This window comes from Chlamydotis macqueenii, chromosome 22 (assembly GCF_036417535.1).
Source record: "Chlamydotis macqueenii isolate bChlMac1 chromosome 22, bChlMac1.mat, whole genome shotgun sequence".
Lineage (NCBI taxonomy): Eukaryota > Metazoa > Chordata > Aves > Otidiformes > Otididae > Chlamydotis > Chlamydotis macqueenii.
This window is the reverse complement of record NC_141577.1, coordinates 1403274-1431145: the sequence shown is the minus strand read 5'-3', so window position 1 is coordinate 1431145 and position 27872 is coordinate 1403274. Positions and strand designations below refer to the sequence as shown.

The 27872-nt window shown below is 52.2% G+C and overlaps 3 protein-coding genes across 5 annotated transcripts; 1 reads left to right on the top strand and 2 right to left on the bottom strand.

The window, feature by feature from the left end:
• Positions 1 to 225: 225 nt before the first annotated feature.
• Positions 226 to 5981, bottom strand: TSLIG1 (tRNA splicing ligase complex subunit 1). Of its 2 annotated transcripts, XM_010126467.2 has the most exons (7): positions 5807 to 5981; positions 4366 to 4390; positions 3284 to 3405; positions 2977 to 3059; positions 2527 to 2579; positions 2205 to 2241; positions 226 to 1484 (listed from the first exon to the last, which is right to left on the bottom strand). In XM_010126467.2, exons 1-7 carry the CDS (start codon positions 5892 to 5894, stop codon positions 1398 to 1400), a joined length of 495 nt encoding a protein of 164 aa, XP_010124769.1. In that variant the 5' UTR covers positions 5895 to 5981; the 3' UTR covers positions 226 to 1397. The 2 variants fall into 2 exon arrangements, with proteins under 2 accessions (XP_010124769.1, XP_086621275.1); XM_086765149.1 differs by lacking the exon at positions 2527 to 2579 and having other exon boundaries at positions 5807 to 5957.
• A 1693-nt stretch (positions 5982 to 7674) lies between these two features.
• Positions 7675 to 16384, top strand: RBBP4 (RB binding protein 4, chromatin remodeling factor). 2 transcript variants are annotated; one of them, XM_086765148.1, is made up of 12 exons: positions 7675 to 7870; positions 8838 to 8982; positions 9632 to 9777; positions 11042 to 11215; positions 12011 to 12126; positions 12272 to 12432; positions 12557 to 12683; positions 12810 to 12887; positions 14012 to 14088; positions 14196 to 14253; positions 14344 to 14454; positions 15257 to 16384. In XM_086765148.1, the coding sequence occupies exons 1-12, from the start codon at positions 7855 to 7857 to the stop codon at positions 15320 to 15322; spliced, it is 1275 nt and encodes a 424-aa protein (XP_086621274.1). In that variant the 5' UTR covers positions 7675 to 7854; the 3' UTR covers positions 15323 to 16384. The 2 variants fall into 2 exon arrangements, with proteins under 2 accessions (XP_086621274.1, XP_086621273.1); XM_086765147.1 differs by having other exon boundaries at positions 7676 to 7870; positions 8835 to 8982.
• A 271-nt stretch (positions 16385 to 16655) lies between these two features.
• Positions 16656 to 25823, bottom strand: SYNC (syncoilin, intermediate filament protein). The gene is made up of 8 exons (XM_086764791.1): positions 25681 to 25823; positions 24912 to 25585; positions 24619 to 24787; positions 24455 to 24521; positions 22673 to 22719; positions 19943 to 21347; positions 18586 to 18710; positions 16656 to 17343 (listed from the first exon to the last, which is right to left on the bottom strand). Exons 1-8 carry the CDS (start codon positions 25821 to 25823, stop codon positions 17280 to 17282), a joined length of 2694 nt encoding a protein of 897 aa, XP_086620917.1. The 3' UTR covers positions 16656 to 17279.
• Positions 25824 to 27872: the final 2049 nt, after the last annotated feature.

The window sequence follows — 27872 nt, the reverse complement described above, 5'->3', positions numbered from 1 at the left end:
CTTCCGCCGCAGCGCCGCTCCGTGCGGCTTCTCGCCTGGGGCTGCTCCTGAGGAGGGAAGAGAACCCTGTGTGTGAAAAATCGCCCCTATTTTTGTACCATCGGATAGGCGTACTGCCATTCTTTTTTACAAAAGAAGTCTGCTCACCTTAGCAGAGGACAAAGCACAAATGTAATTCATGGGTGTTAAAAATCCACTGGCCAAAATTATTCACAGACAAATCCATTAATTCAGTGCAAGTTTTATTTCAGCATTGGAGCTTTCTCAAAAAACGAAAGGGATTTTATCCCTCATATCTTCATGATATGGTAATAACCCTATATCTATTTAAGATGACTTTAAAACAAAATAAAGATGAGACACTACCTCCAGAGCTGAGGCACTTGTAGCATTTACAATAAAAAAGCCGGTCAGGCCAGCACCCGCCATCCCTTACTGCGCCCCTCCCATTTAAACAGCAGTGGCAGGTAACGCACGTTTGCTGCCCTGTGACTTAAAACAAAACAATTTTGACTATTTCTGATTTATTTTGATTCAGTGAACTGAAGTCCATAATCCTTTGACATTAAAAGATTGTCTGTATTGTCCTTCCTAAAGGGAAACAGGGAAGCTGATCCAAATCATCTGCTTTTTAAAAGGAATCCGCTTTCGGCAGACGGTTGGGAGTGGACGCACAGAGAAGCTGCTGCGTCCCTTTCGAACGCAGCACCAAAGCTGCCTACTTCTAGAGCAATAAAAGGTGCTATCAGCATTCCACGTACTCGTGGAAGCTCACATGCTTTAGGAGTGCATGTGGAGATTTATTTACAGCAATTCAGCACCACCTGCTGGTATCACTTTTTTTATCAGCAGCCAGGAAGGTGCGCTCGTTTGTTCTTAGGTGTCCTTCGAACAGTCAGAAATTTTTCTGCACTGAATCCGACCCACTGCAGATAGTTTATAGCTTTTATATAATATGGAGGAGGGATGTCACCTCAGAATTTGAACACTTAGATCTGCAAATGAAATCATGTAGATGAATATTATCTTCTGCCACCCTACAAAAATATAGTATTTTAGCTAGCAGCTCCACTAATTTCTCTATTTAGTTCATACAGCACCTAACGCACGTATCAGCCTTCAGGCTGACTACTAGCATTCCAGAGACTTTCAACCCCTACAACTCTCCTCCTTCTTCTCAACAACCCCAAAACCCCAACTAGTTCTTTTTTTCCCTGGCATGCAGTTATTTCTCTCTCACCACCCCCAAGTGAAAACACAGGCTGACATTCCCTGCAATTACTCCCTTCAACTTATGACTTGAATCGGCCAATTCCTTAGTAACTTCCACGGGGATTACAGTTCTCAAGGGACTTTTGCCAGCCGATGATGAGCACCCCCTCGACCACACTTCTGTTTTAAATATCAATGATGACAAAGACTTCTGGCTTTTCATCTTCACAGATCTGCATTGCCGAGTAAGTTATGGCTTTGACTTCTGTACCCTAGAGAGAAAAGACACAAAAGCATGGATTTTCTAAATGGCATCCCTTGTAGCAGTTCACAATAATACACAATATTTATGACCTTCTACAAATGCTATCCAGTTTAATCGTTTTTCTCCCCAAAAAGCTGTAACTGTTCTTGTTCCAATAAATAAGAAAGTTGGCATACTAATGGCAAGGGCTTGGCCAGGCCAAACAGTGAAAAAGTAACTCTTCCCTTATTTTACTGCCTCTTGAATACAACAAATTCCTCCTCTTGCCTCTGACAGAACATCAACGTTTGCTGTGCTAATACAGACACAGCTGAAGAGCTGGCAAGGAGATAAGGATTTGCTTCTAGCAATTCTTCAGTGGAAAAAAAAAAAACAAAACAGCAAAAACTGACTAAGCAAAAAGCTATGATAATAGTGTGAAAACCAAACCCACATACACCTTCTGAATACAGATTTGATTACTGTGTTACCAGCATCACAAAAAGGAAGCCCACTTTTGAGTTTTGCTAGGGCTGAGGAAGCATCAGATGCTCAGGTCAAGAGTTTCATGAATGCATTCACAAAAAAAATAAGCAGAAAGTGAGATGTTAAGCTCGGTGCCTAGGATACCATTCAGAGGTGTGTATACTTGGATCTCTTGAGACCTTAGAGGTCTGATTTAAAAGACACCACCCCTCCCCATCCTACCCATAAAATGTAAAATAGGGACAGGTGAACCGTTGCGTACCTGAGGGTGTTTGGGTAAAGAGAACTCTTCTCCCCACCTTTAAAGGCAAAAAGAAGAGGTGGTTGGAATTTTGGTAATATTTACCGAATGTTATAATTAGTTTCACTGATGAGCATAGGACAGTGAGATTTTTCATTTAAAGCCTCAAAGGAAGGGAAAAAAAAAAAAAAAAAAAAAAAGAACAAAAAACCGTCCACGATCTGCTTTTCAGAAGGCATCAGTGAACTCCAGCACATCACGGTATTTCAGAGCGCTGACTCTGAAGGCAATATGTGAGTTTCCAGTAAAGATATTCATTACTGAACCGACAGTTTAAGCTCACCCAATTGATCTTATTTTGAATTGCATTCGGTCAATGTAGAGCACTTTCACCTCCTGCAGAGAAAGTGAGGGCAGAAATATGTCAGTAACATCTTCCGTCTCCAGGCAGAAACCCTCAGTAAACCCCATTTACAAATGTTATGTTCCACTGCTAGATGGAATCTAAACCCAGAGGATCTGAGCAGCCTCAAAGAGATAACACTGCTCCTTGGAACAGAAAGGCAGCAGAGCTGTCCTGTATAACAGCAGCTAATAACTGCTGTCTGTGGTTACAAAGCTTAACAATTCGTTTCTCAAATCTTTCTGCCCTGGTATTTTCAGTTCTCCATGTGTTATGCTTAAGTGATCTGTTGTGCCCCTTTCTTTCCTAAAGTCACATTGCGTTCAGAGCTGGTATTATCAGATCACAGCCTCCACCTACAATGGAAAAAGATCAAAACAGAACACTTACCCTGGGTATAAAGAACTCATTAGCACTGAATTTATACAGCCACTCATCCAAGAAGTGGAAGAGAAGAGACAGCATGTCATGTCCTGCGTGGTTGAAGCACAGAAGACAGTCAGTTGATTGTCTCAGCAAGCACACCGAAACATTTTCAAGAGTACGTCAGGTGTACAGCTTCTGCACTACTACAAGATTTGGATTAGTGATGCTTAATTAGATTTTAATTAACTGCAACAAGTAAAGATTCAAAATTTTGGTACCCTTCTCCCTCAGGGTTCATACAGTTCAATATAAAAAGTCAATGCAGCCTTACCTTCTGCCTCTACCTCTACTGTGTCCACAGGTTCCACGGTCTCTGTATCAGTCATGTAGCCAAACATGGCCATAACACACTGCTCAAAGGCTTCCTCCAAAGTGTCTCCCCAGGCATGCAGCCTAAAAAGACATGGGATCATTTACTAGTCCATAACAAAAGAAAAAAAAAAACCCCGAAGTATTATGCAGGTGAGAAATCAGAACACAAGAATTAATGCAGAGGAAGTGAATGAACAAAAATATTTGCTTTTCTATACCTATGCATTTGGGCAGATTACAGAGATTTTTCTTCTTGTGGTTTGTGAGAAGAGTTTCTTGGGAGATTATGGAAAATAAATGTTTTACCAGACAACAAGAAAGTTCTTTCCTAATATGGCTAATTGATGTCTATAAAAGTGAACTACTCGGAAGAAATTTGGTTTAAAAGGAAGAGATTAAAAGGAGATTTCAAAAGACATTTCCAAATAACAGAGGCTTAATCAGCAGCACCATAGGAATATTATATTAGAAGAGAAACCAAACGTGATTCTATGCTCTCCCAAGAGCAGAAACAAAACTGACATCTCATCAGGCTGAGAGAGCTGGGGCTGTTCAGCCTGGAGAAGAGGAGGCTCCGGGGAGACCTGAGAACAGTCTTCCAGTGCCTAAAGGGGGCTGCAGGAAAGGTGGGGAGAGACTCTTCAGTGGGGCCTGGTGTGACAGGACGAGGGGTCATCGTTTTAAAATAGAGGGAGGGAGATTTAGATTGGATATTAGGAAAAAAATGTTTACAATGAGGGTTGTAGAACACTGTCCCAGGTTGCCCAGAGAGGTGGTGGAAGCCCCATCCCTGGAAACATTCCAGGCCAGGTTGGACGGGGCTCTGAGCAACCTGATCTGGTTGGAGATGTCCCTGCTCCTGGCAGGGAGGTTGGACTGGGTGGGCTTTGAAGGCCCCTTCCAACCCTAACCATTCTGTGATTCTATGATTTCACGGTCCCAGAAGGTGTACATCTGCAACCAGTCCTCAGCAGGCATTCCAGATTTATAGCAGTTACAATCAATTTGTCATACTGAGACATCCCAGCTCCCCGTACTTACTGCACATCTGCTGTGTGATCCAAATCTGACGGAGAAGGGAAAAAAAAAAAAAAAAAAAAAAAAAAAAAAAGCATGACATCACCAGAAATATTTAAAAAATTGGGATTAAAAAAAGAAAATCAGACATTGTTATTATAACAAGAACTTTTTGCATTCATTTTCAGATGTGAGACAGTGATAATCTATTTCCAGTATATTAGAAAAAGTTAGCACAGGCCAAATCTTGGATTAAAAACCAGTGTTTAATGTAACTATGTCCGTGCCCTACACGTCAGCACTGTGTGCAAGGTATGGCCGTCGTAATGCAACAGGCTTCTGCAAGTGAACTGCAATAAAAAAAAAACTTTAACCAGGGGTAAAGAGTTTCTGCTGAAGTCTGCAGGACTGAAAATTATTCATGCAGGGGATGAGATTTGCAAATACATCCAGCTCAATGAACAAATATACCTGCCCACACCCAGAAACTCCCTTTACGCAGAAAGGAGATTTTTTTTTTAAAGTAAGCAATACAAAACAGAAGGCAGTTTTCACTAAGAAGCTAAGATTGACATCCCAAGCCTGTATCAAATTTTACGTGAACATTATCTAAACTCATTTAGAGAAATTGGAGAAATGCAAAGTTCTGCCAGGTTGGGAGAAACAGAGCTAACTTGGGATGTAAAATAAATGCCATGCTGTGACCACTCTCACTGAAAGATTGTTCTGATGCTGTTTAGATCGTTCACACACTATTAATGGATTCTCAACAACAGTCTCTAAAGCAAACAAATTCCAGTGGATGTAAAAGGAGAATAAAACCTCTTCCAGTTATGGAAACAGCATGACTCTTGTAATATGTCACCATATTTCTGCACTGCTATCAAATAAAGAGCTGAATGCATCCTAAAAACACATATTCTAACAGAGCAATAGACACTGTCCCGCTCAAACAGGAAACAGACGCTGACGGGGCTCCTGCGAGCACCCTGAGCTAGCCCCTGGGCTGCCACCCACTTGCTTGACAAGTTCTTAGAAAGCATTCCAGGGGTGGGGAAAGGGAGAGATAATGATCTTCAGGTAGTGCATGTAGGAGAAAAAACACCACAGAGAAGACCAACATACCCTTGAATATCAATTCCTGTGTAAGGGAGGTAGAATTATGTACTGCCTTGCTAAGAAATAGCTTGAAAGTGGCAAGTCTTCAAGGTGAGACTTAATTAATTTATCTCTGTCATGATTTGTTGATGTAACAACAAAGGCATTTATCTGTGATAAAGAAAGTTGTAGCTATCTCATTTCTATTAATTCAGCTGTATCCCACAGTATAAACACACAATGCTGGCATATTAAGAAACCCCACATGTGCCTGAAAAGCATATCCTGCTAGTTCCTTCCCCTCCCTACCCCTCACGATTGCGCTGTCGCACACGTGCTGTGTCAGGACAGCGTTAAACGTACTCACATTCATACTTCTTGTTGAGCGGCGGGTACCTGGCTTTGATAGCCTTCTGCTCCTCCGTCAGGTTGTAGTCCCTCTCGTCGGCTGCCATAGCTGCTGGGCTGGAGCAACGCTCGCTCACTTCCTGGTACTGGGAAACATGGCCCCCTCCACGGGCGCGTCAGCCCGGCTGCCCGCGGGATGCTGTGGGAGAACAGGGAGAACTGCTGCTCAGCGTGGTTTTTCTCTTAAAAGCAGTTTGGTAACAGTTGTAGACAGGCTCAGGTATTTAAACCAGGGTATTAAATGCAGGTCATTTAAGTTTTTTTGCTATCAAAACTGTCACTAGGAGACGGGGGAAGTTCAGAGTTCAATCCTACGCCACTTGCCTTATTAACTGATACGAGTTGTGCTCAGCCAGTGAAGCCAATGGATTACATCCTTACAGAAAGAGTGGGCTTTGGCCTTTTCTGGGAAGAACCATCTTTCTTCCTCCTTGTTTTGTATAACTCCAAGCTTTTTATTCATCCTCAAATAATAAAATACCATAATAATAAAAAAATAACGAGCCCACTGGTACATGACACAGCAAGCTGAAATCTGCATTGCCTCCAAACCCCAAGATGTGACAGGAAGAAAGTTCTGTAGCCTTACACATGATTTTTCTTTAGGAAAAAAAGTCTGGTTTTCTCTTAGGACAGAGGCTGCATGGAAGGGTTCAGTCCTAGACACACATGCATGGCAAGTACGACCTGTCACACAAGTGCAGGAGTTTTCCTATGTTCCTTTTCTTGCAGAGTGTTTTTTAATTTTTTTTTAAGTAATAACTGTATCAAATCCCTATTTAAAAGTCTAATTATCACACCAGTTGCTCATTTTCACACAAGTTTTCATTTGTAAATCTAACAGACACAAACTGGAGAGCCTGATTAACTTCAGGCTAATTGGTTTTCCTCAGCCTAGAACTCCCCAGATTTAGATATAATAACTATTCTCACTCTTTCTTGACATTTTTGTGCATTAAAAGGTTCATCAACAGCTGAGCCCAAGACTTCCGTAAATAATGCAAATGATAGACTTATAAGTAGCACATAACATAATCAGGACTACTTTTAATCAGGACTACTTTTAATCCCACATTTAGATGCCTTTACATTCTTACTCCAACGCTTAGAAACAGGCTACACAGGATGTCCATTTTCAGGTAAGTGTCTAGGGAAGTTGCAAAGCAAAGTTTGAAATAGAGATGGCAATGCTCCTCTGAGGGAATACACACAGATAAGTAGGTATTTTGATTTTAAACCTCTTAAGTCTTGACTGCAGACGGTCAGATCCACGGCCGATCACCCCACAGCAGGCTGACCGCAACCAGCTCCGTACCGAGCAGGGCTCCCCGCCGCACTGAATGAGGGAAAAAGGGAAATTATTAGTGATTATGGACAATTAAAAACGCAAGAGCAAGCTAGGGATACTCTGACGGTTTGTGGGGAGCCCTGTGAGGAGGGAGGGCCGCCAGGGCCCGGCCTCAGCCCCACACACGCACCGGTCCGGTCCGGTCCGGTCCGGTCACGCTCTTGCCCACGACTGCGGTAACCGGAGGACACCGGCCGCAGCCACGAGCCCTCCCGCTCACCAAACCGGGACCTCGCCGCTCAGTGCGGGGCGCTGCCGCTTTAAGAGCTGCGCGAGGGCCGCGCGCCGCCCTCCCCTTCCCCTCCGGAAAATGGCGGCTCCCAGGGGAGCTTCAGCAGCGCCCCCCCCCCCGCCTTCTTCCCGGCCTCCCTCCCACGTGACCGCCGAGCGCGCTCGCCTGCCCCGTGGCCCCGCCCCGTGCTTCCCTCCGATTGGCGGCCGCGACCCGGCGGCGGGCGGCGATTGGCCGGCGTTGGCGCGCGAAGGGGTGCGCGGCGCCGGAGCGGCACGTAGCGGGGGCAGGAAACAATAGAGCCGCGGCCGGAGGGGTCCGAGCAGGGAGCGGAGGGACCGGCCGCCCGCCTCGCCCAGCCCAGCCCAGCCCAGCGCAGCCCGCCCCGCCTCGCTCCCCGCAGCGGCCCCGCTCCCTCCGCCCCGCCATGGCGGACAAGGAAGGTAGGGCTCGGGTGCGCGGCGCGGCGTGGTGCAGGCCCCGCGGCGCGGCCTGCTCCGCCCAGGGCTCCGTGAGGCGCGGGGTGATTCCCCCCGCCCTTCCCTCGCCGGGCTGAGCGGAGCGGGGGCGGCCCCGCCGGTCCCCACGGGCACATCCCGCCGCGCCACGCGGTCACCACCTCCCCTCGCCCCCCGGGGCCGAGGCCTGGCTGGAGGAGGGGGGGGTGTCTCGGCGTGTAGGGCCCGGTTCGGCCCCGCCCGGGGCCGCATCCCTCCACCCCTCCACACACTTTCGCCTTCTGATCCGGTTGCACCCGGGCCTGAGGGAGAGTTTGTGTTCTCCGGGAGTTACCCCCGTGTGCTCGTGGCCGGGTGGGCCGCAGAAACGCCGTGTCCTGCGAGGGCTGTGGGCAGCTGCCTGCCTGGTGCAGACAAAGAGGTGTCCGCGGCCGCGCAGCCCCGCGCCGTGGGCGTGCTCCCCGAGCTCTGGCGGCACGGCACTCGTGTGCTTTCCGTGGCGGGGGCTGGTGGCAGATGGCGTGAGAAAAACAAGGCCGCAGAAGGAGACTTGGGAAACTGGATTTTTGGGAGCTGGTAGTTCAAAGCTGCACCCAGGCTGCTGTGTTTAACAGCAGGTGTTGGACCTCCCACGTTCAAGTGTCTTCACAGTCCTGGGTTCTGCCTTCACGGTATCCTGTGACACCAAGCTTCCGTATTTTCTGTTGAGATTATGAAATTTGACATTGTTAATATTAATTCAGAACCTTACATCGATTAAGCATTAGCGTGTGCAACAGAGGGTTTTAATCATCTAGCGACTCCTCCAACGGCATAGTCACAAGAGCGCACCGGGGCGTGATATCCTTGGCTCTCTATTCAATTGCCTGCTCACAGTGTTATGAATGTGTTTATAACACAGGCACACAGGCTAATTGTATGCATTTTTTAAAAAAACCCCAAACTTTAGCAGCCTTTGATGATGCAGTGGAAGAACGTGTGATCAATGAAGAGTATAAAATATGGAAAAAGAATACCCCCTTCTTGTACGATTTGGTAATGACCCATGCTCTGGAGTGGCCCAGCTTGACTGCCCAGTGGCTTCCTGATGTGACCAGGTAAACTGATCCTCTTGCCTTTTTTTAATTTAAAGCAGAATAAATAGTAAACCTAGGATCACTTTTTTTTTTTTTGTTAAAGTAAGACAGGATGTAATTCCCTTCTGTCTTAATCACTTTTTGTACCCTTGCCTTGCCAGCAGCAAGTTGAGGACTGTGAACGCTAGAGAGCTAATCAGTACAGACAATTTTAATTTGGGAAAATGTCTTCCATTACTAAGAAGATATTTTCATACATTTTATTTCCTTTTTTTTTTTTTTTCTTCCAGCTTCACCCTCCCCTTTAATAAGCAAAAAACCTACTCAAAAGTATAAGTAGATATAATTTCTTTATAACCATGATTTTGTGCTAAGCTTCCGTAGCAATGTTCTGCTTGCAGCGAATGTCGCACCCCTCTGAGTTGTACTCTGGAGGAGCTGCTAAGGTCCCTTAAAGAGAGGCACAGAAATGGTGGTCTGCCAGTGTTGTGCTGTGAGAATTTAAGGTTGAGATCTTGAGTTGTAAGTGGTTTCCTGCGGAGGAAGTGAGCTGGTCTTGGAGCAGGAGAGCAACGATAAGTTTAAAGAGTGTTGTTAGCGTGAGGAGCTGTCATCGAGAAATGTTGTAACTAGCTCAGTGTTTGTTTCTCGTGTAACTCTTCCCTTGCAGACCCGAAGGCAAAGATTTCAGTATTCACAGGTTAGTCCTGGGCACTCATACTTCAGATGAACAAAATCATCTTGTGATAGCTAGCGTGCAGTTGCCTAACGATGATGCACAGTTTGATGCTTCGCACTATGATAGCGAGAAAGGAGGTAAGGGACCAAAGATGTGGCCAGGGGGAATTTTAACCATTTTTTCCTTCCCTTCTCAACAGAGTGTTTGTCTTTCCTTAAAGTTCAGGCAGCAAAGTTCAGGTATTACTTCTAAACTGATCAATTTATTTCTAAGTGGTGCCCTTACTTAATAGACAGATACAATGTTTTTTGAATGTATGCAGTGTCAGTAATATAATGATGAAAAAAAGAAGGTGGCGGAGGGGAGAACCTCACCCATCTCTATTTCTCAGGAACTGACATTGAATTTCATAGAGTACTGCTTATTGGTATTTTTATCACCCCTCCTGCATTACATGAAGTCTTCCAGTGAGAAAATCACTCATGTAAAATGATACCTTATTTAAGAGGAGCGCAGGATTTGAAATGCTCTCTTGTCTGAATTCTGCTGCCTGACAGTTGTGCCAGCCCCTCTTGGGTAAAAAGATTATTGTGCTTTGTTTGCTGTATCAGACTTGAATTCGATGCTTTCTGTAATCTTAGTTGGCTGTCAGCATTGCTACGAGTTAGGCATCTTTCATTTTTTACTTCTTGGATCAGTCTACCTGGTGGAAGTCCTTAACGATCCGGACAGCGTTTGCTGTCCTCTTTGCCAGAAGTCTGGATTGTGCAATTAGTGTTTTGATCTTTAGGCTTCCTAGAGTTATTAATGAGCACAGTGTTGTCTAATAAATACTTTGTTTCTGTTATGTTTTGGTATTTCTCAAAAACAAATGACTCCAATTTAAAACCAAAACCAAAAAACCTCCTGTTTTTGCCAGAACAGTGCTGTGCAATTTTGTGAAATACTAAGTTACTGTGACTTTACTGATAAAGATAAGGGAGCTTTAGCAAGTTACGTTACGCTCCCGTGTCTTAAAGACGATGCAGCAATTTGTTTTTACCAAAGCTTTGTCTATTCTGCAATGCTGATTTTTCTTATATTTGCAAGGGCGATTACAGCAGATCCGTTTCAAATGTACGGCACATCTTCACTACAGATAAGAGTTTTAGATATGATGAATCTGGGACTTTGTTAAATTTGAAGTGGTAAAAAGTTTTCAGGAAGAAATGGTCTTTGACTTAGTCAAAGTCCTGATATTTTGGTGTTACAAATACAGATGAAAACTGGATTCGTTCACTTGCGGTTGTTCTTGTGATGTCTTTCAAAATAAGTGCTTGGTAGTACTAGTAACCGAGTCTGGATCTCTGTCTTGATCTGAAACTGGCTTAATATTTAAAACTACTAACTTCTTATTTCCAGAGTTTGGAGGCTTTGGGTCAGTTAGTGGCAAAATTGAAATTGAAATCAAGATAAATCATGAGGGAGAAGTGAACAGAGCACGGTACATGCCACAGAACCCATGTATCATCGCTACGAAGACTCCATCCAGCGACGTCCTTGTCTTTGATTACACCAAACACCCTTCTAAACCAGGTTACTGCTTCTTTGTTATGTCTGTGCTTCAGAGATCAACCACCTCTTTGTTAAGGAAGGGGTGATGTAGTGAAAAAGAGGTTAAAATGTTTTGTGGATTGCATTTAACTTCTGATTTTCAGGGAAAGTAGCTATTTAGTGTAAAAGGTTATTGTATGTGAAGCTTAAACATATGTAAGCAGTGTGTATCCACAGAAAGGTGTGCTGCTTTTCCTTTTGTTGTTTTACTGCATGTTTTGTCATGTCACTGTATTTGGGGTGCTGGAAAGTGGCTTTTTGGAAACTGTGTGATTGGCTGGGTCGCTGAGCTGTTGTCCTGGTACGCTGTAAGGATATTAACAGTCACTTGCCAACGAACTCCTCAAGATCATGTAGAGTAACTAGTTCTGCCACTTGCGGGGAGGGTCTGAAGTGCCGTTCTCACTTTCAAAGTGCGGTTGGAGCTGATGAGAGAAAGAAAAAAATACTGCAGGTACTACAGCACTAATTTAGAATGGACCGCTGCTAAGCCATCCAGCCAAAAAAAAAAAAGCAGTGGAAAAAAATAGCAGTGGAAAAATCTGCAGTGTGCTTTTATTAAGCTAAGAAGACAAACTGCTCTGTGTTGTCTCAGTGCATTGTGTTTTAATGAGGTGATTCTTCAGCTGGGGAAAATGCTCAAAAGGGATAGAGAGGGATCCTGCTGAAAATATCAAAGCAAAGTTCAGTAAAGCACAGTAAAACTTAATGTCAGGTATTTCAGGATGTACTGGTGATGTTACTGGGCACTGGAGTTCTTATGCTTCCTCTTTGCAGACCCTTCTGGAGAGTGTAACCCTGATCTGCGTCTTCGTGGGCACCAGAAGGAAGGTTATGGGCTGTCATGGAACCCGAACCTGAGTGGGCATTTGCTTAGTGCTTCTGATGATCATGTGAGTGCTTTAAATGTAGCTGGGGTCCAACCTGCGCTTTGTGTCCCTTGGCAAAGGCTTTTTTTTGAGGGGGAGGAGGTAGGGTGCGTAAAGAGAATGTCTGTTTAAAGATGCAATTTTTACAAATTTTTGGTTTTTTTTAAAGACCATTTGCTTGTGGGATATTAGCGCTGTTCCAAAAGAAGGCAAAGTGGTGGATGCAAAGACCATCTTCACAGGGCATACAGCAGTAGTGGAAGATGTATCTTGGCACCTGCTCCATGAATCTCTTTTTGGATCTGTTGCTGATGATCAGAAGCTCATGATGTAAGTGGGGTCACGTCTTCAGAAACTGGGTGCTTCTGTCCCTCTTGCTTTCCCACCTGCTCCTTAGTCCCTCAGTAAAACGGGATATAAACCTGTGTTTCAATTCCTCGTTTTGCCCTTCCAGCTGGGATACTCGGTCGAACAACACCTCCAAGCCCAGTCACTCAGTGGATGCTCACACAGCAGAAGTCAACTGCCTCTCTTTCAACCCCTACAGTGAGTTTATCCTGGCTACGGGCTCAGCTGACAAGGTGCGTCCGCCCTGAACTCGGAACGTGCTTGTTTAGTTTCTGATTTGTAAATGTGGATGTCTATCTTGGTTACTTCACCAAAAAATGGTTGTTTTGTTGTTTGTTTTTTTTTTTTTTCATTACTAGACTGTTGCTCTATGGGACTTGAGGAACCTAAAACTAAAGTTGCACTCCTTTGAATCACATAAAGATGAAATATTTCAGGTATAACAACATGTCTGTATCTTTTATGTGCATAGACTTAGTTCTGCTTAGCTGTCTGGAAAAAATGAAAAACATTCTTTTCCACTCTGTTTTTATTAAATGTACTTGCACTTAAAAACTATCTTCTTTTCTCTGATCTGCTTATAATTTTCTGGCTGATTGTTGTGGAACCGTGCAGTGCTCTGTGTGGGGTAGAGCTCCAGTAGAGATAAGAGTGTCCAGAAAGCCGGGGGCACAGCGTAACAAGGAAATGGTGGAGAGCTTTAACCGCAACATAGGGGTGAAATGCCAGCAGCGCTGAGTGAATGTAAATTATTCATGGCAGCAGACTGAAGCAGTGAAGCAGACAGCACAATGAAATGGCTGCAGTGTGTTCATCCGCTCGGCCTGGTCCTGGAGGATGGCTTTAGCTGGTACCCATTAAAGGGGATCACTGAAGATCCTGTGACAACGAACAATTACTAATTTTGCTGGTGTAAATATAGAATGTTAACATCACGGGTGGCATGTGCTTAGCAGATACAGTATTTCCATCTCCGACTCGTGCCTTACTCAGAAGAAAAATATGTAGAGATTTTTTGTAGAAGGATTACTGGTTAAGACTGTAGTTAGCTCTAAATAAAATTACACAGGGAATCTTGAAATGTGTGCAGGATTGTGTGTTCTTTTCTAATCCTGTGATCCTATTAAGTGGTATGTTTTGGAGAGGTTTATCTCCAGCAGAAGTAGTAAATGTGAGCTTTTGGACAGTTAAGCTTAATTACAGTGATTTCTTCTCATGTGTGAACTGCACCTAGCACCTAAGGAATCTGTAGTTCATATTTTTGCAATCCTCATTAAGGTGAGGAGCTCTTTGAGAGCTCTTTGCACTCCATAGCACGCAGTCTTTGTTAGAGGCAAGGTTACATGGCACCTTTTTGGTGCTGAAATGCCTTGTTAGCGTATGAACGCTCACAGACCTGCCTCCCGTGTCAGGATGTTACTGTTCATGTTTCAAGCTGTTATCAATCTGAGTTCTAATGGCGCTCTCGTGATACAAAATACAGCGGCGTTTGTTAGGAATGTCTGTCATGTTACGGCTTCTTAAAACTTAACTTCCTTTCTAACTTCCTCCTTTTCTGTAGGTTCAGTGGTCTCCCCATAATGAGACTATACTGGCCTCCAGTGGCACTGACCGCAGGCTAAACGTCTGGGACTTGAGGTAAAGCCCAAATCGGTCGCGTTGTCCTGACAAAATGCTGTTGATGGATTGCATCACGCTTCAACAAACAAACCTCAACCTTTTCATTTTTCCTCCCTGTTTGACAGTAAAATTGGAGAAGAGCAATCCCCTGAAGATGCTGAGGATGGTCCCCCGGAGCTGTTGGTAAGTCTTTGGAATCTCATTGGTCGCCTTGACCCATTCGTCTGCAACGTAGATTTGAAAACATCCCCCTTTCTGTTTCCCCGCTGCTAGTTTATTCACGGTGGTCACACTGCAAAGATATCTGACTTCTCCTGGAATCCCAATGAGCCCTGGGTGATTTGTTCTGTATCAGAAGATAATATCATGCAAGTCTGGCAAATGGTAAGTTGTTTGGGAAGCGGCAGGTGAGAGGTGGTGTTGAACTGCCTGGATTTCAGCATTCCTGGTTTTATTTGCAGCTCTCAGAATTACTCACTTTGTAGCACTGCCTGAGTCTCAAAGGGATAGTGAAATCCACTTTAGGTTGGGTCAAAACAATTGTTTGCAAATACTGAGAAGCTGTTTTGTGTTTCTCGTGATTTAATAAAAAGAAAGTACTGGTGCGGAAGCTAATTTATCCCTTCTGTGTTTGAATGAGAACCGTGTGTGTGAGAGCCAAACATGAAATTGAGGTTTCTGTTAGTTATTATCTTAAAGAATGAAATCTTTGCAAGTGGTATAAATGTCCTTCTGAGGATGGAGGGGGTGGTGGTGAACAGGAAAAGTTTACTGGCCCTAAATTACCGGCTGTTGAAGGTTTTGGAAAACAATCTTGTGTCATTTGAATAACCTTCAACAAGACCCTGTGCCTAATTGTTGTTTACCTATAAATGTGTTCACAGGGGCTTTGTTCTTAGCAGCCTTCCCCGTAGTTCTTTTTGGAAGGTGCTGCTTCAGAGCAGATGATCTAAAAATACGTACACAACTGGCAGATTCCCATACCCTGCAGTAACTTACGGACACTTAGGAATGTTTTGGAGACGAGGGTTGTTTGTGTTGCTTCTTTAGTGTTAAATGGCCGTGAGAGATGGGTGATAAGTATCTGCTGATGACAAACTGCCACGGCTTTCTGAAGTGTTCTAGCAGATGGAACTCTCAGTGTGGTGGTAAATGCTTCTTCAGTTCCTCCACCTCTGTCTTGCAGGCGGAGAACATCTATAACGATGAAGACCCTGAAGGAAGCGTGGATCCAGAAGGTCAAGGATCCTAGATGACAACTTTCTCCCGTCTTTAATCTTTTTCCTTCTCTTTCCTCTCAACCCTGACATTGACTTAACACTGGTTTTGAGACACACGTAGACTTTGTGTTCAGCCATCTTTCTGTAGATACCATCACCAGGATTTTTAACCCAGACAGCGAGCGCTCCCCGAGGAAAGGGCTTAGCCCAGCTCGGCCAGTGCTGCGTGCTGTAGCTCCTTGGTCAGGTTCCTGCAGCAGCCTCTTGCGTCTAGGGCTGCCTGTCCCCGTTTTAGCTGCCTTCATCACACAGAGCAGACTTGGTTTTGTTTGGTTTTTTCTTCTTCTGTCTTTAGCTTGCTAGAGCTGCAGGCTTTTGCCTGATTTAAACGGAAGTTAAATCAGTAGAGCTGCCGGAGGACGCTCGAGCCAGTGGAGGCAATACAAGTGTTAATGCGCTGGCGGTTCAGAAGCGGCCTGTGGAAGGTCTTGTCCTCTTCAGTACAGCTCGGAAGTCTTGGGATTCCTGTAGTTAATCTGTGCTTTGTGGATTTTTCTGCCTCTGCAGATACAAACCAGACTTGCAGATTCAGACTTGAAGTGAAATTCAATTTCTCGCTATATTTTTTGTCTCTGCTGGTAATTCTGGGTTTTGCATTCCTTCCTTTGCCTTTTCTCCCATCTGCTGGGTGGCGGCGGTTTGGATTCGTTAGCTTTTTCCTTCAGAGCGTTGTTCATCTTCCCCGTGTTTTGCTCTATTGTGTGTTTCTTGAGCTGTGTTTTCACATATATTTCTTTCCTTTCTGTGAAATGGTTTTTAAAACTTGGGGCCACCAAGTTGTAAAGGTGTATGTTTTTACCAACTGATGTACCACGGATGGCATGCCCGGTAACCTGAAACAGCGTTGGTAGCTGGTGTCTGTAAAGCAATTAAACGTGGATGAATTACTTTTTTTAGGAGTTAGTCCTTGACCACTAGTTCCAGCGCATCTTCCACGCGGGTGTCCCGTTCCACCAGCAACCTGTTACTCTCCGTGCTCCTCATGACTAATTGCGTGTAAGTGCTTCAGATGGAATAAATTTTTTCTACGTAAACGCTGTGTAGCTTTGTGACTTTTGTGTTGGTATTCTCTTCCTGTGTTAACTGCTTTCTCGAGGGTCAACTCTACCTTGAGAAAGCGAGGGTGTGGTCCCTGCCCCGTGTGTCCTAGGAGAGCTGGTGCTGGCATAGGTACTCCCCAGTTTGGAACACGTGAACGCTTCTCCCTTTGTTTCTGTTGCTTGTTGTGTGAAATGAGGAGATGAGTACCTAACATCCCCAGGCAGTCGTGTGCTGCTCTCTGGATTTTGGGTCTGCCTTTAGCCATTGCCACGGAACAATCTTTTTATTTTTGTTAGTCTGCAGTTTGATACCTGATGAGAACCTTGGCTTGACACACAAGCTTGTTATTTTCTCTCGGAGACAGAGCTTTGAGAATTAAAAGGACCCTTAAACTCCAACCTTTATTTTCAGTGTGAGACTTTATATAAAGTGGAAACCTATTATCCACAAACTAGTTCTGTGGCCCACAGCGGAGCATGTCACAATACAGCAGAGACCCTTGAAATACAAAAGAAAATCCTGTTAAAAGGATAAAGCTTCCCTTGCATGTAAACTTTAAAAATCAAGCTCCCTAACACTGGCTTCTGGAACGATCCCTTCTGCGCAGGCTTGTACAACCCACCTGCGGAACGAGACAAGACACGCTTTCCAAACACAGCAAAACATACATGAATGTCCCCTGTTCAGTGCATTTTCTCTGCTCCTCTGGGGAAAAGCAGTTTTACTACAAGATCAACAGCAGCACCTGGAGAAATACCCAGAAGCAAGTGATCCTCTGCTATTCCTGATTTCAGGCAGCCGCTGCGCCTCAGGTAGGGCAGGCAGCAGGAGGAGACGTCCCTCGCAGGTGCCTCTCCATTTGCTACAAGGTGGAAAAGTCCGTCGTTCCTAACAGTCCTGGTCTGCTTTTTCTTCTGATTTGCAAAGGTGCCCGTAGATTTCTAAGCAGCCCCTGTAAGAGTAGAAAGTAAATGCAGACTACTGAGTATTGACATGAAGTACCGGGTGAAAGCGGGGAAGGGGGACGGATGCTATTGCTGAAAAACATTCTTTTTGCAGTATGGAAGAAAAGTGAGCGGGAAGCACTTAAACTGGCTCAGTACGTGGCCTTGTGCACATGTGGCCCTGGGCCGGCCCTTCCAGAGCCCCCGGCAAACAAACCAGCTTTAACAGGAGGGAACGTCGGTTTTGGTGTGAGCTCCAGGAGACGGCAGCCCGGAGCCGTGCTTGACTCCGAGGTCCCCGGCGCAAGCGTGAAACTGAGTGAGGTGTCCCGACACACGAGAAGCCTTGCACGCTATCGCTTCCAGGGATGGCAATCTGTTGATTGCCAGGAGTTAAGAGGCTGTGCCGCCGCACGCAGGCTTAAATATTGGTCTGTGATTTAGACCCGTGATTTAGAAGGACCCCAAGCAGCAAAGACATGAAGTTGTTGGGATCTGGTCGGAGTTGTAAGTGCAGTTACTCCTGTTAATACGCCTTGGAGTGGCTGGTGACAGGACAGGCTGAGACAGAGCTCCTCCCCTGCCTACCGTGCTAGAGTCTTACCCGGGTAAAATAAAACCGCATCTATTTGTGGTAGGGAACATCCTCCCGTGGTGTATTGCGTGAGGAGGTTTGGGTGGAGAAGGGGAAAAAAGAAAGCTAAAGTAGCAGCGAAGCTACAGGTAACGGTCACAAGTGTGCGCGGCTGAGACTGGAGTGACACCAACGCGGTCTGGTGAGTAAAACGGCCCACAAACTTAGGGGCACTTTCTGGGCTTTTATAAAATGCTGTCGAATAAAGAGCTGAGGGAAACCAGCAGCAGGGAGTTAAAAGCAGAAGGCAGCTCTCTCTTGTTGAAGAGCATCCACAACGGTGTTTCCTAAACCTCGGTTCCTTTCCCCATATTCCTAAGGAAACAGGCACTTGGTTTTAAGCTGCCACGCCTGCTTCTTGGAAAGCAACCTCTGCTCCTCGTGTGCAGGAATTTCCACCAAATCCCTGTTTGCTGGACGGGAAAAACGTCTGGAGTTCCCGCTGTGCTGCCCCACCAGAACCCTTGCTCGCGCACCAGCCACGTGCCCAGGAACCAGGAGCAAAAGCCCACCGTGTCCGATAGCTGCGTGACCACCACCCTCTCTTCTCCACCATCCTCCTCCTCCCAGCCCCTACCCAGCCCCTCCGCTCCGCAGGGATGAGATGCAAACGGACTTGTAGATGGAGAGCTCCCGGTGAAGGCTGGTCCTCAGCTCCTCCAGTTCCTGATTCTTGCGCTGCTGGAGCTGGACCCCGTTCTTCAGCTCCTTCAGCCTGTCTTCCAGCTCCTCAACCTGCTCCTGGGGAGTAAGAAGACGAGAGCGGATTAGCCGGGGGAGGAAGGCTGGCTGTGTCTGCGCTCAGCCGCTGCCCACGCTCTCCCAGGGATCTGCCTGTCGGCGGCATTGGCTTGGACAAAGCCAGGCTGACGGCTGGCTAACCGCTGTCTTTAAAAAGTTCAGAAGAAAACGCTTTGTTTTATTTCAAAGGTGGGAGCTTGGGCTGGGATGCGATGCACTGGGTACACGGCTTCTCGCGGCTGGTTGGTTTTTCCCCGAGGCCACTTTACATGTGTTTTGAGAAGCTGTCAGAGCTGCATAAACCTGTGAGTCAGGAGAAGATAAACAAGGAATTGGGGAAAAAAAAAAAAAAGCAGAGGCACATCAGGGATGCCCCAAAGTGCTGTTCTCCAGGGGAGAGCGGACCCTGACGTCCAAGAGGAGCGGCGTCATGGGCGCTGGTGACCTGGTCCCCAGCTCAGCAGGGAGGAGAAGCGATGGAGGGGGGACGCCAGCTTCCAGAAGCCGCGCAGAGCCAGGCTGGGAGGAGGCAGCGATTACGAGCCGAGAACAGGGAGTGTTGAAACGAGGAGATTAATTGTGGAGCCTCTTTGCCAAATGTGCTCTTGCAGATATTGAATTGCCTTTTCTCTCCGGACAAGGTGCCGGGGGGGCGATGCCTGGCACGGCCAGAAATAACCCTTGGGAGGCAGCCCGGCTCCTGGGCTGCGGGCAAAGGAGATGAGACCCTTCCTGGCAACGGGAAGGGCAGGATCTGCCCCGCCAGGGCTGGGGTTTTAAAGAAAAGCCACCTTCAGTTAAAACTGATTTTTCCAAGCACCTTAGCTCAGTGAAGCGCGCCTTAGTGCAAGCTGTGGGAAACACACAGTGCCTGCGCTCAGCTCTGCCGCCAGCCCGCTCTGGGAAGGAACCCCCCGTCCCCTCCTCATCGCTGCTCGCTGGGGCGGCGTCAGAGGGGCACGTCGAGATCAGGTGAGGACATAACCAGGAGAAAGCTTTTTCTGGCAGCTCCTCTGGTGAACCCCCAGCACTTTCCCACCGCATCCCCGTAGCCTCAGGTTTGCCCTTCGCCCGGCCTGTGCCAAGGCAGGGGATATCCCACCTCCTCACCCTCCTCATCCTCCCTGCTCCTCCCCTTTGCCCTATGAGCGAGACCTTCAGCATCCACATTTCACTGGCTGCTCAACTCCCCCCTCTCTAAGGCGCGAGGGATGCCCAGCCGGGGCACGTACCCGGTACTGCCCGACCTCTTCGTCCCGCTTCTGCTTGACGAGGACGATCTGCTCCTCCAGGCTCCGGTTCTGCAGCCGCAGCCGGCTGACCTCCCCCTGCAAGGGCCGCAGGGCTTCCTTCATCCCCTGGATCTCCCCTTGCATCTCCTGCAGCGCCTTCGCCCCCGCCTCACGTCTCTCCAGCAGCCACAGCAGCTGGGGCTCGTAGTGCTCCTCCAGACCCCGCCGGCTCTCCGCCACGAAGCTCTCGAACTCCATGGAGAGCCGCCGGCTCTCCTGCAGGTACAGGTTATCCTGCCGACACGGCGGAGCCTCCAGCCTTTGCCTCAAAACCTCCTTCTCCTTCTCGCAGGTCTCCTTCAGCCGGGACAGTTCGCCAGAGAGCTGCCCGGCCTGGGTCTCCAGCTCGTCCCGGTAAGCAGCGTGCTGGGAGAGGTCGTGCCGCCGGCTCTCCAGCTGGTACTGGCAAGCCACGCACTCCTTCGTCACCTTGAAGAGCTTCTGCTTGATCTGCCGGATCTCATCCTTCAGGTTGTCCCTCTCCAGCTCCACCTTGGCCAGCAGCCGGCAAGCCGCCTGGATTTCCTCGTGGGCATGGCGGATCTCCTGCAGCGCCGGCTCCCGGAGCTGGGCCAGTTCCGCGATCAGGCTGTCTCGCTCCTTCTCCAGCTGCTCGACGGCTTCGATGCACTCTTGGAAGTAGTCACCCAGCTCCTCAAGGGTCAGGCACCGACTCTCGGCCCCATCCGCGTCCAGGGGGCCGCCTGCTCCCTCTGCATCCATATCCAGCGGGACCCCTGCCCCGTCTGCGTCGGCTGGGATCCCTGCCCCGTCTGTGTCCATGTACAGTGGGATCCCTGCTCCCTCTGCATCCACGTCCAGTGGGATGCCCGCCCCACCTGCATCCACATCCAGCGGAACTCCTGCTGTGTCCATATCCAGTGGGATTCCTGCTGCATCCACATCTAGTGGGATTCCTGCTGCATCCACATCCAGCGGGATTCCTGCCGCATCCACATCCAGCGGGATCCCTACTCCTTCTGCATCCACATCCAGCGGGATTCCTGCCGTCTCCACATCCAGCGGGATTCCTGCTGCATCCACATCCAGCGGGATTCCTTCCACGTCCAGTGGGATCCCAGCCCTGGCCGCATCCTTCTCCAGCTGGGCCCCTGGCACGTTTAGCTCCAAGGACGCGTCCCCGCCGTCTGCCTGCAGCTCCCGGCAGGCGTCTGGGCTGTCCCGGTGCAGGGGTGTCACCCCCGCACCCACTGCCGGCTCCAATGGGCTGCGCGAGAGGTCTGGACACGGAGCAGCGCCTGCAGCCGCTCCCTGTGGCGCTGAGGATGCTCCAGCTTCATCCAGCTGCAGCTCTGGAGAGGGCTGGGGCTCTGCCATCAGGTCCCTGGAAAGGAGAGGAGACGTGAACCAGAGCAATGAGTTTAACAGGTCTCAGCCCTTCCCCTCCGCCCCACCAGATGCAGGTGACCCGCAGCCGGCCGAGCTGGGGTGCTCTTGCTGCGGCCCCGCTGCTGTGACCGTCCCCGTGCCACCCACGGGCTGTGCGCGCTGGGCAGGGGTGCGCTTGCCCGCTCTGCTGACAACTCGGACCCAAGCTGTCACCTCTGGCATGGGGCAAAACAGGGAAGAAAACCCTCTGGAAGTGACCGGCTGCGACGCAGGAAGAGCGAGGGATGCAAACACGGACCCCAAAACCGAGAGCCAGCGGGAACTGCCACTGCCACGGCCGGCGGCACCGGTGTGACCGGCGTGGGCGCTCCCAGTAAAACTTGCCGGGATTTTATCCACGTGGCATAACCTCACGGCAAGGGAATGCGCTGCTGAAGCGCAGGCGGGCTGCGAGGTGGCCGAGACGGAGCAAAGCACCGCGCGCGCAGCGCCCAAGCGAGCGGCAGCTTCTGCAGCAGGAGCTTTGCAGAGTCATCCAAGCCTGCCGTTACCCCAGCCCCGGCACCTGCCGCCGCCGCACGCTCGCGCTCTCGCCTTCGCCCGGGCGCTTTCGGGGTGGGATGGAGAGGACAACCCTTGGGGACGAGCCGAGGCTTTTCCTGCCGCTTCCAGGAGCCGGTGGGTTCGCGGGAGGATGCTCTCACCTCCCGGCCACGCCGCTGAGCTCATGTCTGGTCATCCCCCAAGGAATGAGCGCGGGCTGGCACTCACCCTCGCCTCGCAGCCACGGCTTTAAGGAAAGAACGGATTTTCGCCGGTACTTTCTCTCCTAATAAGGCAGTTTTCGGCGGCGATGACACATCGCAGCCTCGGACCCAACGGCCCATCGGCCGGAGAGGGGGCAGTGCCCGGGAAGGTGGGGAAAGGGCTCAGCTCGGGTTTTCTTTGCCCTCCTCCGGTGCCAGCCGTTATTTTTCAAAGTTCTCGGCTCTGCATTGCATCGGCGGGGCAGGAGGGGAGGCCGCCCATCCCGCTGCCACAGCGGGGTGTGGGGACTCGCTCCCACCCGCCACCCCTCACCCGTGGCCCCCCCAGCACCCCTGGGTGCCCCGAAGGGGACGCGTGTATCCCCCCCCCACTGCGGGGGTCCAGGGATGCTCCCCGCGTGCTGAACCCCACATCCTCCCCACCCCATCCCCGCACCCAGGGTTTGCTGGCCCCGCGCCCCCCACCTAGCCAAGGGTCCTGCGCCCACGGGACCCCACGACGGACGCGAGACCCCTCTGCGCTCCCCCCCGCTCGCCCCGGGTGGGCGCTTACCTTCCTCCCCGGGAGCCCAGCGCCTCCGGCTCTGCGCTGCACAGGGGCTCAGCATGGGGCGGGGTGGGGGGGGGGTTATTAATAAACAGGGCTGGAAATCAGACTCCCCGGAGCAGCCGCTTCGCCCGGCCACCGCCTGCGGTGCCAGCTGCGGGGCTGCCTTCCTCCGCCCCGGGAGGAGGAGGAGGGGGAGGAGGAGGAGGAGGGAGAGGGCGGGGAAGGCCAAGCCGCCCGCATCCTTGGCAGAAGCAGCCGCATGGGCCGGCCGCAGCCAGTCCGCATCCCCGGGGAGCGTCCCTCGCAGCCCCCCAGCCCGCTCCGGCTCTTCCCCCTCGTGATTTAAGGTGGAGGCTGGCTTTGTGTCCTCACACCCTCGCGGTCCCCCGGCTCTGGGGGGTCCTTCCCGGGAGCCGCGGGGCCCCATCCAGCCGGGATCCTGGGGTGGGATGGGGACAGCCGGGATGGGGACAGCGGGGATCCTGGGCAGGGATGGGGACAGCCGGGATATTGGGGTGGGATGGGGACAGCAGGGATGGGGACAGCTGGGATCCGGGGCAGGGATGGGGACAGCGGGGATATTGGGGTGGGATGGGGACAGCGGGGATGGGGACAGCTGGGATCCTCGGCAGGGATGGGGACGGTGGGGATGGGGATGGTGGGGATGGGGACAGCCGGGATCCTGGGCAGGGATGGGGACAGTGGGGATGGGGACAGGGGGGATGGGGACAGTGGGGTGCCTGGGCGGTGTCCCCTGGCGCTGTGCGGAGTTCGCCTGCAACGCCTGGAGCTGGGAGGGGAAACGCCGGAGGATGCAGCGCATGGTGGCCAAACGCTGCGGCCTCGTCCTGTGTGCGGAGCGGGGTGCGGGATGGTGCTGGTGTTTATGAAAGCACGTTACTGTAGGAAACACCAGCGCCTCAGGGTTCTGGAGGTGCCCCGGCCGGCCCCGCAAACACCCCGGTAATGGCAGAGCGCGGCCTCCGCTTCCCCTTCCACCCGTGACGCCGTCCCCGCCACCCTGTTCCCCTCTGTTTTGGGGATGGAGCAGGCGCCGTGTCGCTCTGCTGCCGTCGCTGCCCACAGCCGTGGTTTTCCGCCCCTGCTCGCCCGCCGTCCCCGCGGCTCTGCTCCCGCCGTGCCCGTGCCACCCCGCGGCACCCCGACGCAGCCCTTCGGCGGCTGTGTTATTAGCGTCTATTTGTATAAAATGCATATTTTAGAGATATTGCCATGTTGGCACGGGTGCAACGGGCCGGGGCAGTGGCCCAGCGGTGGCACGGAGCCAGAACCAACCCAGCCTACCTCTGCCAGGGCCCGATCCTGCCCGCTGCAGCTCAGGAAGTCGGCACTGGCCGCTCAGGAAGTCGCCAGCTTACGCACCCCGAAATCGCCCAGCGACGCGTGCCACGGCTTGCAACATCACCCAGTGCCACCCCGTCCCCACGTCACCGACACCGTCACCGACACCTTGCCCGTGCCTTGCTCGCCACCAGGCCGCCAAAGTCAGGTTTAAAATAACTGCGCTTGCCCATCTCCCAGGACAGAGCTTTAAAAGGCAAAGGGAGATTTGGGTGCGCTTTCCCTTTTTTTTTTAATCCTGTTGCTTTTTTCAGCACGACCCACCTTCTTTTTCTCTCTTTTTTTCCATAAAGCACTGAGACTTTTGGCTCAAGGGAAGAGGAATGCTGTTAATTCGCACGAGTCGCGTGTATAAATATATATCTCGCGCCGGAGCTGCCAAGGGGAGAAATCTGCGGGTCGTGTGGGCTGGGTCCAACAAACCCTTGTAGGGACGGAGGGGCCGATGGCGGCGGCGCTGGCAGGCTGGGGCTGGGGTTTATCTGATGAGCTGCCAAGGGCGGGGTGGGGAGTGAAGAGGCTCAGCTGTTCCCCGCTCCGTAAGAGGATACCCCGGCCCCGGCGCCGGGCTGTTTTGTGGATATAACCAGGCAACGGCCGGCTCGGGTGTCAGTGCCCGGACCCCGATGCTCTCGGCAGAGCCTGGCCGGCCGCGGACACGCGTTGGGTCCTGCCGGCATGGAGAGACGCCGTCGTGCGCGAACCGGCGTGGACTTTGCTCCGGCAAACAGAGCTGGCAGGGAGTTATCGGCGGCGCTGCCGGAGGGGAAAGCGAGAGGCAGGAGAGGGTTTGAGAGAGAAAATGTTCCGGCTGTTAGAATCAATGGCGCTGGCTCCGGGCGCTGCTCTGCCCCGCCGCTGCGGCGTCCCCGGCACGGACCCGGCGAGCGGCTGAAGGGGCTCAGGGGGAGCCAAGAGCAGCTGGGGGTCACTTCGCTCCCCTGCGGTGACCTGGTGCTGGTGCTGCCGTCCCCGTTCCCGGTGGATTCTTCCTTCCCGTCACGCGTGGCAGACCTGCTCCCAGGGCAGGGACGGAGCCGGCACCGCGGCCTCACCACCTTGGCACCACCATCTTGGTGTCTCCACGCTGGCACCGCCGCGGCCGCTCCGGCTCCGTCCCCATGCTGTCCCCTCACAATCCCGATGGACAATGTGATGTTCCGGGGGGGCTCGCCCGGCCTCGGGGCCTCCTTGGCCAGGGGTTCCAGCAGCATCGGTGGCACCGCAGGGCACCCATCCTGCCCAAACCCCAGCAATGAGGAGGTGTAGCGGTGGTGACCCGGGGCCACGCTGCCGGCCCGGTGCCCTGCGCACGTGGCTCGCCGCAGCTCTGTGCTGAAGGTGCCGGGGGGATCCGGCTGCGGCAGGGCGAGCGGTGCGGGATCTGGCCCCTCGCGCATGGGAGCTGCAATCTGATCTCGGGGGGGAAAGTGTGATTCATCGCCGGAGCCGGGAGCGCGTCCAGGGACAGATCCTGGCTCGGAGGACGGCGGCACCGTGCGTGCGCTCGTGCCCTGCAAGGTGGCCCCTTCGCCCCGGCCGTAGAGGCCGTGGCTGTGTGGGGACGGCACGCGGGGATGTTTGCCCAGGCCTGGGGAGTGGGATGCCGCTGGTCCCTTGGGAACAGCCTGGATTGCCTCGCCTCTTGCCTCAGTTTCCCCGGCTGGGAGCTGGGGGTGGCCCCCGCCTTGGGGCCCGCCACCCGTGGTGATGCAGGGCTGCCGTGGGGATGCCGCTGTGGGAGCCGGCACAGGGTGGGCACCGCGGTCGAGTCCCAGAGCTGGCACCTCATTACGCGCCCGCCATGGAGATGCCGGACCCGCCGCAAAACTCCAGGCGCACTGGTCTGGGCAAAGAGGCTCGGGACAAATCCTGTGGGAGGGAGGCGAGGTCGCCCAGCGGGGCTGGAGGAGGAGGACGAAGAGGAGCACGGCATGGGCACGTGCCCAGCTGGGACAGAGATGAAAGGGGGAGCCCAAAAATGCCATCCACCCCGCAAGGACCTTGGGAGCTGCACGGGAGCGGGGCCAGACCCTGCTCCCCAGCCACAGGCGCCGGCGGCTCCCGCTTATCTGGGAGCTGGGTCCCGCTCTGCCCCGCGGCGAGGGGGGACGAGGAAAGCGCCCTTCCTGCTGTCGCTGCTCCCGAGGGAGACGCCGGCCCAGCCAGGGGAGCGGAGTGGGGACGAGTTGGGGTCCGGCTGCAGGGATGGAGCGCCGGAGCCCCCACCAGCGCACCCACTCCCGCCCTGCGCTCCTTTGGCTTTGTCTTCGCTCTGCCTGGATACCGGGCTGTAAACGCGCGCAGACACCAGCTTTCAAACGTTTCCCTCCAGCCTGCCTGGCCCGGCAGCTCCCACCGCAGCCCCTGCGTGCGCGAGTGCCACCCCGCGCCCCTGCGTGTGCCACCCCGCGCCCCTGCGTGCATGTGTGCCACCCCGCGCCCCTGCGTGTGCAAGTGCCACCCCGCGCCCCGGGCTCACGGGCGCCGCAAGCTGCGCTCGGCCACGCTCCTGCGATGCCCACCATGGTGTGTGCGTGTGCACGTGTCCGTGTGCGTGTGCACGTGTCTGTGTGCGTGTGCAGGTGTGAGTGCGCACGTGCAGGTGCGTGCACGAACAGCCCCGCAGCAAGCAGCCATTACGAGTGACCCCGTTGTTAGCAGCCCTGCATGCTTTGTGACGGAGCTGGCGGGGTCGGGCACCATTGACGCCGCGGTGACGGACGCCCCGTTTGGGTGACATCCCTCTCTTCTCCAGCTCCCTCCCTCCTGGAGCTGCTGGCTGCCGGATTTCACGCCCCAGGTCCGGAGCAGCCGTGCGCCGTCAGCCCCGTCGGAGCCCACGGGGCACTTAGGGGGCAAAAGAGCCCACATGCCCGTGACGCCCCACGTGGCACCCGCAGGCCCCCGAGGCTGTGCTGACTGTCCGCGGGCTTTTCCTTCGTATTTCATCCAGGCGCTCCCACGGGAGCAGGAGCTGCCTGTCGTGGCCGCCTGGCTGGGATGCCGCAGGCGTGGGTGACGCTCCCGGGAGGCCGTGACAGAGCCGTCCCTTCCCAGTGGGAGCAATCACCGCTATTTATCCACCACCATCTCCATCCCAGCGAGGAGCCTTCGCCCTTCCGACGACATTTATGGCCCAGGCACCCTTTTGTAAAACCCAGCGAGCGCAGCGCTGGTTTGAAGCGTCGCAGCAACCAGTCCCCGTGTCGCAACGATCGCTGGCAGGGTCACCGCCGCCCGAGCGCCGGCGGAGAGGGCTCGTCGCTGGGTTTTTCCATATCCTGGGGCGAGCGACAAGGAGCAGCAGCTCCGGCTCCCATCCCCGCGGGAAGGATTGGGAGCGAGCGGCTCCGCGCGGGGACGCAGCGGGGTGAGAAGTGGCACCCGCAAGGCTCAGTGGGGCCGGGGCGGCCGCGCGAGGACCTTGTCCCCGCCACTCCTGAGCGCCGGAGGCGTTAATGAGTAATGAGGGAGCAGCCATCCCTGCAGCTGCCCCGGTGAGGGGAAGGCAGCGGGGGCAGAGGACGGGCTCAGCACACCCCGACGCGCCGGCTGCACCGCGCTCCTGCCGTCCCGGCGCGAGGGCCAGGAGCTCGGGCGGCCGATGTGTTTTGGCACCCTCAGGCGCCGTTTGGGATCTCAGCTCCCAGGGATCAGGCATGGGGGGCTCTTAGGGCACATGGCAGCCCCCCTGCCTCTCTGCCTCCCCTCCGTGTGCCCCTGCCTTGGCCTCGCGGGAGCTGAGCTCCAGCCGGCCGCTTCTCCCCGCGAGGCGCCCGGCATCCTTGTGACCATCTTGGCCGTGCGAGCGGAAAATGAGTTATCCAGCTGGGTACCC